This window comes from Scatophagus argus, chromosome 6, assembly GCF_020382885.2.
Source record: "Scatophagus argus isolate fScaArg1 chromosome 6, fScaArg1.pri, whole genome shotgun sequence".
In the NCBI taxonomy this organism is placed as follows: domain Eukaryota; kingdom Metazoa; phylum Chordata; class Actinopteri; family Scatophagidae; genus Scatophagus; species Scatophagus argus.
The window spans coordinates 23281149-23293649 of NC_058498.1; the positions used below are offsets into that span (position 1 = coordinate 23281149).

At 38.3% G+C, this 12501-nt stretch overlaps 1 protein-coding gene across 4 annotated transcripts in view; it reads right to left on the reverse strand.

Annotated features, from left to right (window-relative positions):
- The window catches only part of si:ch211-51h4.2, a 66584-nt gene extending 55446 nt beyond the window's left edge, over positions 1-11138 (reverse strand). For 2 of the 4 annotated variants that reach the window (XR_006843497.1, XM_046390543.1), the window contains exons 1-5: positions 10944-11138; positions 8342-8383; positions 6119-6192; positions 4935-5003; positions 4392-4494 (exon numbers count right to left, since the gene is read on the reverse strand). Coding sequence is in view for 2 of the 4 variants with exons in the window: in XM_046390543.1 (XP_046246499.1) it covers positions 4392-4494; positions 4935-5003; positions 6119-6192; positions 8342-8383; positions 10944-11130 (475 nt within the window). In the remaining 2 variants the exon portion in view is untranslated. Of the gene's footprint in view, positions 1-4391; positions 4495-4934; positions 5004-6118; positions 6193-8341; positions 8384-10876 lie in introns of all 4 variants that reach the window. The other 2 variants (XR_006843498.1, XM_046390544.1) reach the window with 2 other exon arrangements.
- Between the last annotated feature and the right edge of the window lie 1363 nt (positions 11139-12501).

A 12501-nucleotide genomic window follows, 5' to 3' on the forward strand; every position in this document is an offset into this window, starting at 1 on the left:
ACAACCGTTGGAGCAGGTTCTGTTTTTCAAGTCTGTTGCTGTTTTATTAGTTTGAGGCCCCATGCATGTTGCATGGACGGGCTGGGAGCTCCCAGAACACCACCATACAGCCAATCATAATTGTACTCCCTGTTTATTGTGTAATAACTTTTACGTAAGTGATCCTGGCAGAGTGTACATTATTAAACACGACAGTCAAAAACAAGCATATTAAATTAATGGCAAACAAGCATGTTAAATTGATGGCAATGCAGAAGTCTGTTATATAAGAGACGCACACCACATCACCATCTGTGTCAGAGCTTGAGTTTTAACATATAAAAGGTGGTGGTCCTCTACATGCAGCATTTTGTCTGACTTGATCAGACAATGGGCTTGTTTATACTAGTGGACACAAAGTCAAATCTATGATGCACTTTATGTGAAAGTGGTGGTAGTAGAAGAATTCAAATCTTTTATCTATTTTACTGCAATAATATTTGATCACAGATTGTGCCCTAATTTTTCTCCTTGGGGGGCCATAACTGAAACTTGAGTGAGCCACAGGCCAAAAGCTAGCGAAGCACTGTATTGTAAAAATGCGAAATGCTTCTAGATTTCTAAGTTTCCTCAATCAGCTGACTTCCTGCATGATGCGCAACTCTGATTACATCATGAAATATGATTAACAATTAGGGACCCTACATATTTAAAAAGCATTTTTTCCTCTCGAAAATAAAAGAGCATAAACATTTTTACAATGTTTCTAGACCCAATTTCATCCCTGGGATTAATAAAATCATCTATCTATCAATCTATCTTTCAGTCTCAGAATCACAGAGCTCAACCGGTTCTGTGCAGGTCAGCTTCATCACACGAATGATATATATGAGGCTGGACTGTGTGTGACCTTTTGGATGTTTAGAGTGAAGCTGCTGCAGTGAAGCTGCTGTGCCACTTGCCGAAATGAACAGCATCTCTCTTATCGCTTCAGCTGCAGGTAAAGAAATTAGTATTTCCCAATCAATGATCTATTATTTCACCCACATGTAGGTTCAAGAGCTAATTAAAGTTAGTTAAGTTTACATCTCACTTGAGCATGTCACTTTTGTAACTGAAAGCTAACTTGCAAATTGTAAATTTATTGGCCAACATGCCTGATCGTTGATGTAGGAACAAAGGAACAATGATGGTAGTTCGTCCACTGGCTCCAAAATCATAGACTGCACCACTGCCCTTGCAATAGTAAAACGTATAGATATGAAATTCCTTAATAGACAGTATGCAGAAACAGCAACAATGATAGGACAGGCAAAACAAAAAAAAAAAAAACTAAACAAAAAAAAACTTCCCCAAAACTCACCAGTTCTCTGCACTGGCAAGTACAGAAACATGTCACACGCTAACATGAGCTCATGCACTTACGGCCTGTCCCTGAAAATGAGATATGGCAACTTACACAAACAACTAATTAGTATTACCCAATATAATGTTTCCGTCAGTGGAATAACCCAAGCAGCTTAGCAGTGTAGGTCCATGAAGCCATTGGCCCATATAATTATAAATCAGTTTTTGAATCATGGTTAAAACCATTTGTGAAAGTTTTAGCATAAATTGCTTTTGCTGTAACCAATTATTCTGTCACAGGAAAAGGATTAAAGTGAGGTTTAGGTAATCTCAGCCATAGCCCGAAGAGTTGAGTTTGGGTAAAATGAGTCGTAGTCCTCTTTCTTTCCAGCGCCTCTTTATTCTTTTATGTCTAAATAAACTATCAACTGCATAATATATTTTAAAGTATGTATCTGTCACATATTAATCAAGCACTTGTACAGTTTCTGTTACGCTATTAGGCATGGCTCTGTGATGTCTGCAACATAGTTTTGTTTTCAGTCCTCTGATTTTTCCTATCCCACTGGCAGAATCCCAGAAGTGGAGGACTTGCTCAGATTTTGTGGATTTTGTCATTTTTACCTGATTTTTGTGGTTCTACCATGGATAAGAAGGCAATGTAGTTGAAGAATTTTTTTTGGTTTGTTTTTTCAATAGTAAGTATGTACAGGGTGTCTTATTTTGAAAATATTCTGGATGGTCAATGCTGTTCTTGTGTCGGACATCATTCTTGTGTAGAAAGATGCAGCTTCACAAACAAGATACATATTTTAGCAGAGGGGAAAGCTACTTCTAGCATGCTTGTGAAAAGTGCTGTGGCACTTATGGTGGAATCAAAAGCATTGTGTGGGACTGCCTTAATCAGCTCTGATGGTGGCAGCGTAGTCTGAATGCAACACATTCAAGCGTGGTTGAATCAAGCAGTTATTCTGCCTTTCCTTACCATTTCCACTTACCAGTTCCAGTTTGAACAACTGTGGTGCATTCTCCAAACATTCATTCACTCATAGATGAATGTGTTCAGTGACTGTCAAAATCCTCAAGTGACATATCAACAGTTTTATCATACCGCATTTTTTAGAAATTGAGGTAAAGCTTTGACCATCACTGATTATTCTTTCTATGCATGAACCTGTGAAAACAGGCAGTTATCCAGGTGTGCACGTATGGTTACCCATTCATTACTGTAATGAGACGGCTTGACACTTTATTAGCAAACAACAGGATCAGCCTGAAATAAGCCTCATCTCTAATCCACCATTCATCATGGTTGAAAGGCTTCCTGCACATTGTCTGATATCCCTGAGGGTCTGAAAGTGTAAATATATTTGGATAGGGTCTGGCCACATGATGCTTGTAATAGAGATGATAAAATTAGACAGGGGTGCAGGGGAGATTAAACTTTGACAATTGAATATCAAACATTGGTTATTTTTATTCAGCATCAGGTCTTCTCACATTTAGGGAAAAACATCTTTGTCATTCAGTATATAAAAGATCGCTTTGTCTTGTTGGTTGCTCATTCAAACCAAGTGCTGATACATGCACACACAGAGTATAATAAATGTGTGCCTTTGGTGACTATATAATGCAACTGCAGACAAAGAGCCACCGGACAGAAGTTGATCCCATCCCCGCATTTATGATTTTGACACATAATGGAGGCTAATGCCCTATAGGTAAGATGACAGTGCTAGAGGTTCATGTTTCCCTCTAAGGGTTATGACATCACTGAGAATGTGAAATACGGTCACAACTTGCCTTTCTGTTCCTGAGTTGAGGTGTTGTGTTCATATGGACAGATAACATTCTGATGTCACAGTGAAGTTGGCTGTTGCCCTTCTGGATATAAATTCTATATATACTGTGAAACACTGTGTCATAATTGCTACATGAACTCTTAATGGCTTGAATGTGTTTTGTGAGGTCACAGCGACCTTGAGTCCAATTGGAAGTTTGTGCTAAATTTGAAGACATAAGCTCAAGGTATTAATGAGATATAAGAGAATGGACATACGGACGGATGGACAGATCACAAAAACCATAATTCCTCTAGCCACGACTATTGCTGCTGCTGAGGTATAAAAACAGTATAGAAGAGATTGGAATTGAGAGCTTCACACTGGTGAGGATGACATGACTATTTTGTTATACTGAGCACAGAATCAATGCTGTGGAAATGTATTGCCCTGAAGTTATCAAGGCAAGAAGTAAACATGGAAAAAGTATTGATATTGCATTGCAGCATCTACGTCATATTAAAATGGATAAAAAAAACAAAAACAAAAGAGAGGCCACTTACAGACAGGGAAATAACTCTGGCAACTTGCCATCACATTTGTTATTCTCTTACGGCTACGGTTGTTCCAAAGTGATGCTTAGAAACTCAGATTAGACTTTCACTGATAAGACTTCAGGAGATGTGTGTGTCACTAGCAGAGACCTACAGTAACTGATTATCCGAAACATCTAGCTAACACATCAATGCAATTCAAATCATTACTGTACAGATGCAGCAGGTTATATCGCAAAATGCTGCAATTCAATACAATGTATTGCAAATGCAAGTTACTGCTGCAACCTGACTTACATAGAAACTCAAAAGAATTAAATCATATCACATGCTTACAGAACAATGTAGAAACAAATGTGAACAATATGGAAGTTCAGATTGTATGCAAGTGCAGGTGTGTGATTCTCCATACTGCTGGCCATTTGGATCAGCACAAAATAAACGTAAATGCTGAGTGACAGGAAGTAGGCCTGATAAGTGGAAAGGTAGACCGATATGATTCAGAGGATTTAACCCAAGAAACATAACATGTGGACCAACGTGTTGCGCACTGCAGTGTTCTTTATCATGTATTTATTTATCAGACAAACCCCAGGGAGCTGTGTGTAAAAACAATTAACTGTTATGTGCAATTAACATTGAGATATTTTAATTTAAAACTTGGAGGGGGACCTGAATTAGTAGGAATATTTAATTTAGAATTAAATGCTCCACAAAACCAGTTTCTTACCAGCTTCTGCATTTTCTCCCTCATCATCCTCATCTTCTTCCTCTGTGGGGGCTGGATCCTCCACGCCCACCTGATCCATCACGATACACTCTGCAACACCTGTCTAAGATCAGCACAGAAAGATCGATCCAAGTTATACTTTAAAGCATTTGTATTATCTATCAACATTAAGTCTACCATGAGATATCATACCATTTCCATCCAATTTGTGAAACTAATTTGAATCAAATTTTTGAAGAATTGCAAAAAAAAGAGAAAGAAAAAATAAAACATGAATTAAGCAAATTTCCATCAATGTATTTTCTAACAAATGAACAAGGTTATGCAAAGTGTAGTTTTGTCAGAAGATGGCTGTGTAAACTGCATTATCCATGGCTTTAACAAACAGATTAGAAGAAGCAGAAGACATGAACCGGAAACAAAACCAGCTGTTTACCAACTGCCAATATACCTCAAAGAAGGTTTTCACTACTTTTGTTAGTGAAGTTGGGTGCCAGTGGAGCCTGTAAAATAAAATACAGGTACGGGGTCTGATCAGCTTACCTTTAGTGATTCCAGCTGCACCACCTGACATTTCTGAAGAAGTTCCACAAACAAGTAGATAAGTAAGGCCTGCGGAAACAAAATATGATTTTCAGTCTATGCAGTATATACAGGAAATTCTATTTGCTTTGTATGTTTATGCTACTTAATGTTTGAAAAAAAAAAAAAAAGGTTTATACAAAAAAGTCAGAGATACTTAAATCCCAACTGATCTGCTCCAAATTTAATAAAATTTCACTTGTCCATTCTATTCAGCTTCTAATCAGTTCTCTAATAATTGCTGTCTTATTCCTCTGTGTCACATAATTAGCTTAATTTCTCATAGGCAATGCAATGCCAGTGAATCGGCTCTAACCAATTTATTACACTGGTTATGCTCACTACTGTATATAGAGAAAGAAGGCTCTTTGAAAACAGGGACAAGAGTTAGATCTTTGACCAAAATATGTCAGTACTTCATTCACACTGTTTGCTCACAGTGTGAATGAAAGGCTTTTGAAAAAGGCCAGGTCTTGATCTTGACAAGGGTACCTTCGCTTCCTCCAGACACTAAACACAGAAGCCCCTGTCTAGAAAATGCTGCTTCACCCCCACTGCTTTCACAGTTAACAATTCACCCAGAAATGAAAATTCAGTCAATACTAGTCACCTGCATGTTGATGGGTGACACTGCTTTGTCCACAAATTATTTCTGGATTCCTTTTCTGTCTGAAGTAGCTTTACCAGCCTGAAATCATACACTGCCAGTCAGATTGCCAGTTACTACTGTAACCTGGGATTCTATGAGTATAGGCATAGCCCTCTACAGAACTTCAGCTCTCTCTGTTGTGTGACACAATCATAAAGGCAGCAGGTAATCACCAGGGTACAAATTCTCACTGGTCTCATTTAATGGCTCATTGCTTGTTAAGATTTTGGTAAAGATTGTAAAATCACATTTTTCCAAATCAAATTTGGATCTTGGGCAGCTGTATGAATCCCTTTTATGCTTTTCAGTTCAATTAAAACTGTTTTTTACATTTTAAAACAAGTTACTATGAGAATGCTGCAATGCTGAAAAAAATCAATTTTCATTTTAGAGTGAACTCTTCTTTTGAGATTCATTTGCACTTATTTTACAACATCTTAAATTTCCACACGCATGCCAATCTTTTGAAAATCCACAGAGGTCATGTGTTACTTACTTGGACAAAGAAGCCAACAAGAAAGGAGACGAGGAAAGGCACCAGTCCAGCTTGAGCAATTGTCACCGGAAGACCTAGTAATTAAAAGCAGGGTTTCCCATACACTGATTTATTTGTGGCGGGTTATTACAATATTAACAATGCCCAAAACTAGGGCTGTAATCAACCGAAGAAATTCTTGGTCGACTGAAGCCCTCAAATTTCAACAAAAAAATCTACTAATGAGGGGGATTAATTAAACACTCGAGTCTGTCGGCTCTGACAGCGTTTTGCATCACGTGCAGTATCATAGCCCTTGATTTCCAAAAATATACTATGTCAACCAGTGATATCAGCACAATAACAGTTGAGGAATATTTAGACAATTGTTTTTTGTTTTGTTTGTTGTTTTTATAATAATTGACAAACACATGAACATAGGGGCTCAGCTTCGTGGCTGAGACACAAATAGACTATTAACTTAAAACTTTTACTCTTAAACGCAAACAGCACTTTAAGAAAAAAATATTATTTAATAAACTAACCAGTTCAAGACGAGTGCTGAAACGAAATAAACTGCATTACTGAAAAATAAAGTATAGGCTCAACACATATAGCCTACAAACAGTGGGCAGAGCGCAACTGTGCATTAGGCAAAAAAAACAACAGCAGCAGCAAAAATCCAATAAATAGCATGGTCTGGGTATATCTGAGGGAACATTGAAATATACCAATTCTAATATGTTCATATACTCAAAACAGATGGAGCAACCTAACGCAGACAAGTTAGCTTACCGTTTTTAGGTGATATGTCAGTTGTGGTGATATTTCAGCTCGCTTGTAGTCAAGCTGTGATATGCAAACTGTTGCTTGCAAACTTTACGTTCGACTTTTTTCCCATTATCTATTTTTATAAAATGCTGCCACACTGTCAATGTCTTTGACATGGTGGAGGAGGACTGACGTGCTTGGAACTGTTGACTGACAATCACACAAGCTGTACAGAGAAGCAGTGTATTTACATCTCTCCTGTAAATACACTGATTGTAGTGTGACTTCTTCTCTTTAATGAAGGATTTCTTGTGCTATTGTTTTAGGCTTGTTTGTGGCATCTGGTTGATGTCATTCAATACCACATTGGTTTCAACTGTCTGGATGGGCTACAACATTATCCTCCGACTCTACTAATCTACTATATGTATACAGTAGATTTGAAGACACGTGCAAGACAATGTCTGACTTTTTGTCAGCATATCTACCCGACTGTCTATCACTGTCTCTGCTCGTATTTCTGTCTCACAGCCACATCTTTCTGCTCTGGCTCCAGCTCATCATAAAATTTTATGAATAGTGCTGATTTAAATATGACATTTAAGTGATTGAACAAGTATTAACTTGGAAGGGCTCCACCTTTGTGGAACTACATGAACACCTTGCTGAAAACGAAGTAGTTAAATGAAATGTACCATGTAATTTCCACCTCTACAAAAATCTCTCTGGTGTTAACTACACTTCATAAACCACGGTTAAATTTGCACTGCCAATGAAAGCCAAGAGATGGACAGAAACTTAATTATATTTCAAATCAAATGATAATATGAAAACAAAAAGTCCATCAGACAGAATAAATATAGTTCAAAAGTTTTTATCATTATAAATTAGTTGGGTGAAAGATGCCAATACACACATGTATAATCACAATTTACTTTACAGTAAATGCTCAGTTCCTAGATGTCGCACTTAACTCAGCTGCTGCTCCCATGAAGCTCCCATGGCTTCAGACTCCAAATTAAGCTTAACTTTTCTTTTTTCTTGAAGTTTAATTTGTAATTTGTCATCAAAGATGCACTGTACTTTTATGTTTTCATGGAATTGTCATGATCATTTATGTGTGCCTCATCCTGTACCCTTAACTCTGTTAATCATCAACTGCTCCCCATATCTAAATGTTTGTCAAGCAAGTTATTCAAATCCATCTAGCTTTTACAAATATTTATATTTGTTCCAAACCCAACACATTCAACCCATCCAATTTATCTTCTAATGTGTGGTCCCCAAATTGAACAGCTCGTCAGCTGTTCTTCAAACCAAACACCAAACAAGTGTACAATCTTTAAATCTACATAGTCATCATTGTTTTCTGTCCATTAAGCATTTCTGGTTAGAGCTGATACAAAGTCCTTAACTATAAGTGTGATGTCCAGGTTTTTGGGTTGTTAACTCTAAGAAAATGGAAGTACTCACCTAAGATTCCAGTTCCCAGTATTGTTGCAATGGTCAAGAAATCTAGAAAAACAAAGAAAGCTTGGTCACACCAACAGGTACTCTCCAGAAAAGCTGATGCTCATATGACTGTAGAAGTGGCAGCCTGAAAAAGTGTTGAGGACGCATCTTTTAAGGTGTCCAATTACAAATTCTTTGCTTTGCAAGTCAAAAGTTTTAAGACGTTTGTTTGTTTGTGCACTGTCAGCTGCATATTTATCTTCTGCTTATAACAACAATATCGACTGACACCTTCAATTTCTAGGTCAGGGACAATTCAGAAAAGCAGATAAAAGATTGCTATGGATATTCTCACACAGTCAAGTTGTCCTACCTCCCTGCTACAGCACTGAGAGTCAAAGCCAACATTACAGCAAATGACCCTGACCACCTTCTCTGCCTTGCCCACCTTAAAGCTACTCCCATCCATCTGCAGATATCAGCACACACCATAAAATCAAAGCACAAAATAAAAGAGGTGCCACACAGTGTCAGTGGCCCCATTATAACCACTAGCTCAACAGGAATGATGTTATGCAAACATCTCTAATTTTGTACAGTTGTTATCACTGTATGATGTTGACTTCTGAGTTATTTTCATATGCATGCTGTTTGCAGATGGTGTTTTCATGCTTTCCATTGTTCCATAACAAAAACGTGCCATTTCTCCCTCAGGGAAAATAAACATTAACTAACTTGAAAGACAGAAGTGAATGACATTGAGAGAAGAAAGGTTTAATTGGCACTATTAATTAATATTTATCCCAATGGCACAGTCATGTCCTGCCTGAGTCAGTAGACCCTAATGGTAAACTACAACAAAAACTTTTGTAAAGGTTTACTTTGATGCAAACACTTTCATGTTTACACACCATATTTACAGAAAGTCCATTCCCCTATTCTGTAACACAGCTGTGAGGCCCTTTATTATTATGGCAAAAAAACATCAACAACCAGCCCCCTCTGTCACCACAATATGATAGTTGTATTGACGAGGCAGGCCACTTTTCTGGTGCATTCAAATCCATCACTTGCACTCTACGGACCTCCCATCATCACTAGAAATAAGCTGTCATTTCGAATCAGCCTGATCGTTGCTCATGATTCTCTTATCAGTCCTCCTCTGCGCTCTCCCTCCACCTCTCTAAAGATGGCTGAGGGACATATGGCGTCAGTAATTAGACATGTCATCATAATCTTTTTCAGATTGTCTGTATTCATACAGCTGCAGAGGCATGTAATATGACGACTCAATAACTTGTATCACAGAGACTGAATTGTAAGCGAGACAGGAACACGGACAAAGTGACCTTAATAGAAGTTTAATGGCATTTTGATTTTAACAGCTCAGTCATCTGTCTCTTGTCTTCAGGAGAGCTACAGTCTAGAACTTCTTAATCACAAGCCAAGGTCTGACTGCATAACAGCATGAAACAGCACGCCAATGAAAATCATCAACTCTCTCAAATGTGGACGGGCCAATTTCCCTTGACACGTGTCTCGCCACAAGTTACTCATTTTCACCTGTCAGCGAGGAGCTTCACCAAAAAAAAGCATAAGGGCACACCAAGCCGGGTGTGACATGAAGCAAAGTTCGCACATTTATTTTCTATGAAGCGTGAGCGAGTCGCACTGGGATAGCAGAAGAAGGTTGACTACCAAAAAACTGACAAATATTATAACTTCTGTGCAGCAGTGAGTCAACACCAGGCATTTGGTCCCCCTGGCCTGATGTTTTAGACGTTTCTCTGCTCCAACACACCTGATTTAAATGAATAGCTCGTTATTAGGTTTCTGCAGAGCTTGATGAGGAGCTGATCATTTGAATGGGGTCTGGTGGAAGATGAATTCCTGCTACTGGACACCTCATCAGGCATACCTCATATGTCACCGTAATCACCATTTCATCACAGTTACATCTTCTCGACAGAAATGATTTTGTTTGGTGGGCTAATGTAACTTGAGGCAGTAAAATTAAAAAAAAAAAGCAGCTGCAACTTATTCAACTTATTCATTTTCCTGTTTCTTCTTTAACCTTTTTGTATTGTGTGACAAATAATAACAATTCATACAACAAACAAATAGCCCGCAGGACAACAAGCTACGAGGCCAACGAGCAAACATTAGCTTATTAAAAGAGCAATGCAATGTTGCTGTTAAGTTTGCTAGCAGTACTGACAAAGCAAAATCCAAACGGGACTTCAATAAAATGTCAACTTTTTGAAATAGTTAGAAATAGGAATCACGGACATGGTCATGAGAAAAGTAGGCTTAACTCTACACTAAACCCACGCCGAATTTAAACGCTGAATCCAACGGATTCACCGAAGGTAGGTTCTCTTTATTGCAGTACCAGCAAAATTTATTTATTTATTTCCCTCTATTTCTCCATGTTTGTTCTCGCGAGCGTCGTATGCCAGTCAAAGGAAACCCCTCATCCCCACACAGTAAATGGAGGTTCACTGTTTAAAATGTATCTTGTTGTGACAAACCAAATGTATATAGTGGCTACATTACCTGAGCGGGATTGTGTGACCTGTACCGGTGTTTGACTACAAACGTCGTGATGTGTGTCGGTACTCACAGCACTGCAGATAAATAAACCGCAACTTCCAGTGTCTGTCCTGGTTTTTCCGGGTAATTTTGATGGACAGAGTGCTGAGACTGTTGTCGGGGATGGGACAGGGGCTTGTTTGGTTTCTTATCTCCTCTGCATCGGTCGCCATCATTTTCACTACCCTATATCCCCCCACCCCTCCCCCCTTCCCCATCCTCTCTGTCACTCCTGCTTTCCTCCTCTCCCGCCCCTTTCTCTCGCGACGCGTGAGCGCGCACGGTCATCCGGACGCTGCACGCGCCCGTTGATGAATGTGGAAAGGGATAGTAGGTTCTACTTCAGAACATTAAATTTGAACTAGCGCAAAATAGGTGATGAGCATAGCACATTATAAAATATTACACATGAGCTCAGTCCATTGAGTCACATGTAGCATCAACAGCTACAAATAATACAGGCGACTTGTCAATGCAAAAGCCATAGGTTCACTCCACTAACCAGACACTATAGCAATAACGTTGATGGTTCACAGACGAGAGAGACTACACAAACTCAGCCTTTTTTAGGCTATTTTAAATTTTACAGGAACTCACGAGATGAGACTATAAATAAACATGAAGTGTAATGGTCCCACAGTGCTCCATTAAAAACTTTCAGAACTGACTAGGAACTACAGTACTGGGTCTCATAAGAGATACAGGAAATAAATCTGTATACGTAGACCTATTTATTTATTTATTTTTGCCAATTTTTTTCTTATGCCCTTATTTTTTATTTATTAACATTTTTGTTTCTTGTATTTTCATATTGTAAGTGACTAAGTACATACACTCTCACCCTGTACAAAGTGCAGCTTTGAGTTACAGGTACTTTGCTTGGGTGTTTCATGTTACTGTATTTTAAACCTCTACTAAAATCCACTTTATTTATTTAATAACCTTACTAATTACTTTGAACATTCTGAATAATAATATAAAATATAAGGAACAAATGAAGGATGATAGTTAAAAATAGGCCCTGACTTCACCAGCTGCAACATAAGGTGATGTATGCATTGATGCATCAATAATTATCATGAGCACTTTAATTCTGAATACATTACATTACCTAACAGAGATTTTCTGGACTGTGGAAGGACTATTGTTATTTTTGCATCCGAGCACCTCCGACACTGTCGCTCTCCCATTTGTTCTCCTTCTCGCTGTATTGACTTTAGTTAGCTTTCATATGTTTACGGCAATACAAAACACTCCCACAGCACACCTTCCACTTACTCATGCACCACAGACCCAGTGCTGTTGCTTAGAGCTAAACCTTCACGTTTACATTTTGTTTCAATGTTCCTGTTGTGGCCAAACAAAAATTCATCTTTATATGCACAAACCATGCTATCTTTTCCTTTCTCTCTATTCCTGAGCCAACTAGTGACACAGGAAAATGCAGATTAGTTAGATTAATTAGTTAGATTATATCAATCAAATTATCCAATTATTGCAGCAGTTGAGTGGTTAGGTAGGTAGTTATTCACAGACATGAGACATAAGAGTTATTCTATTCTCTGACAGGTGTGGCTTGTTGTGGTTAG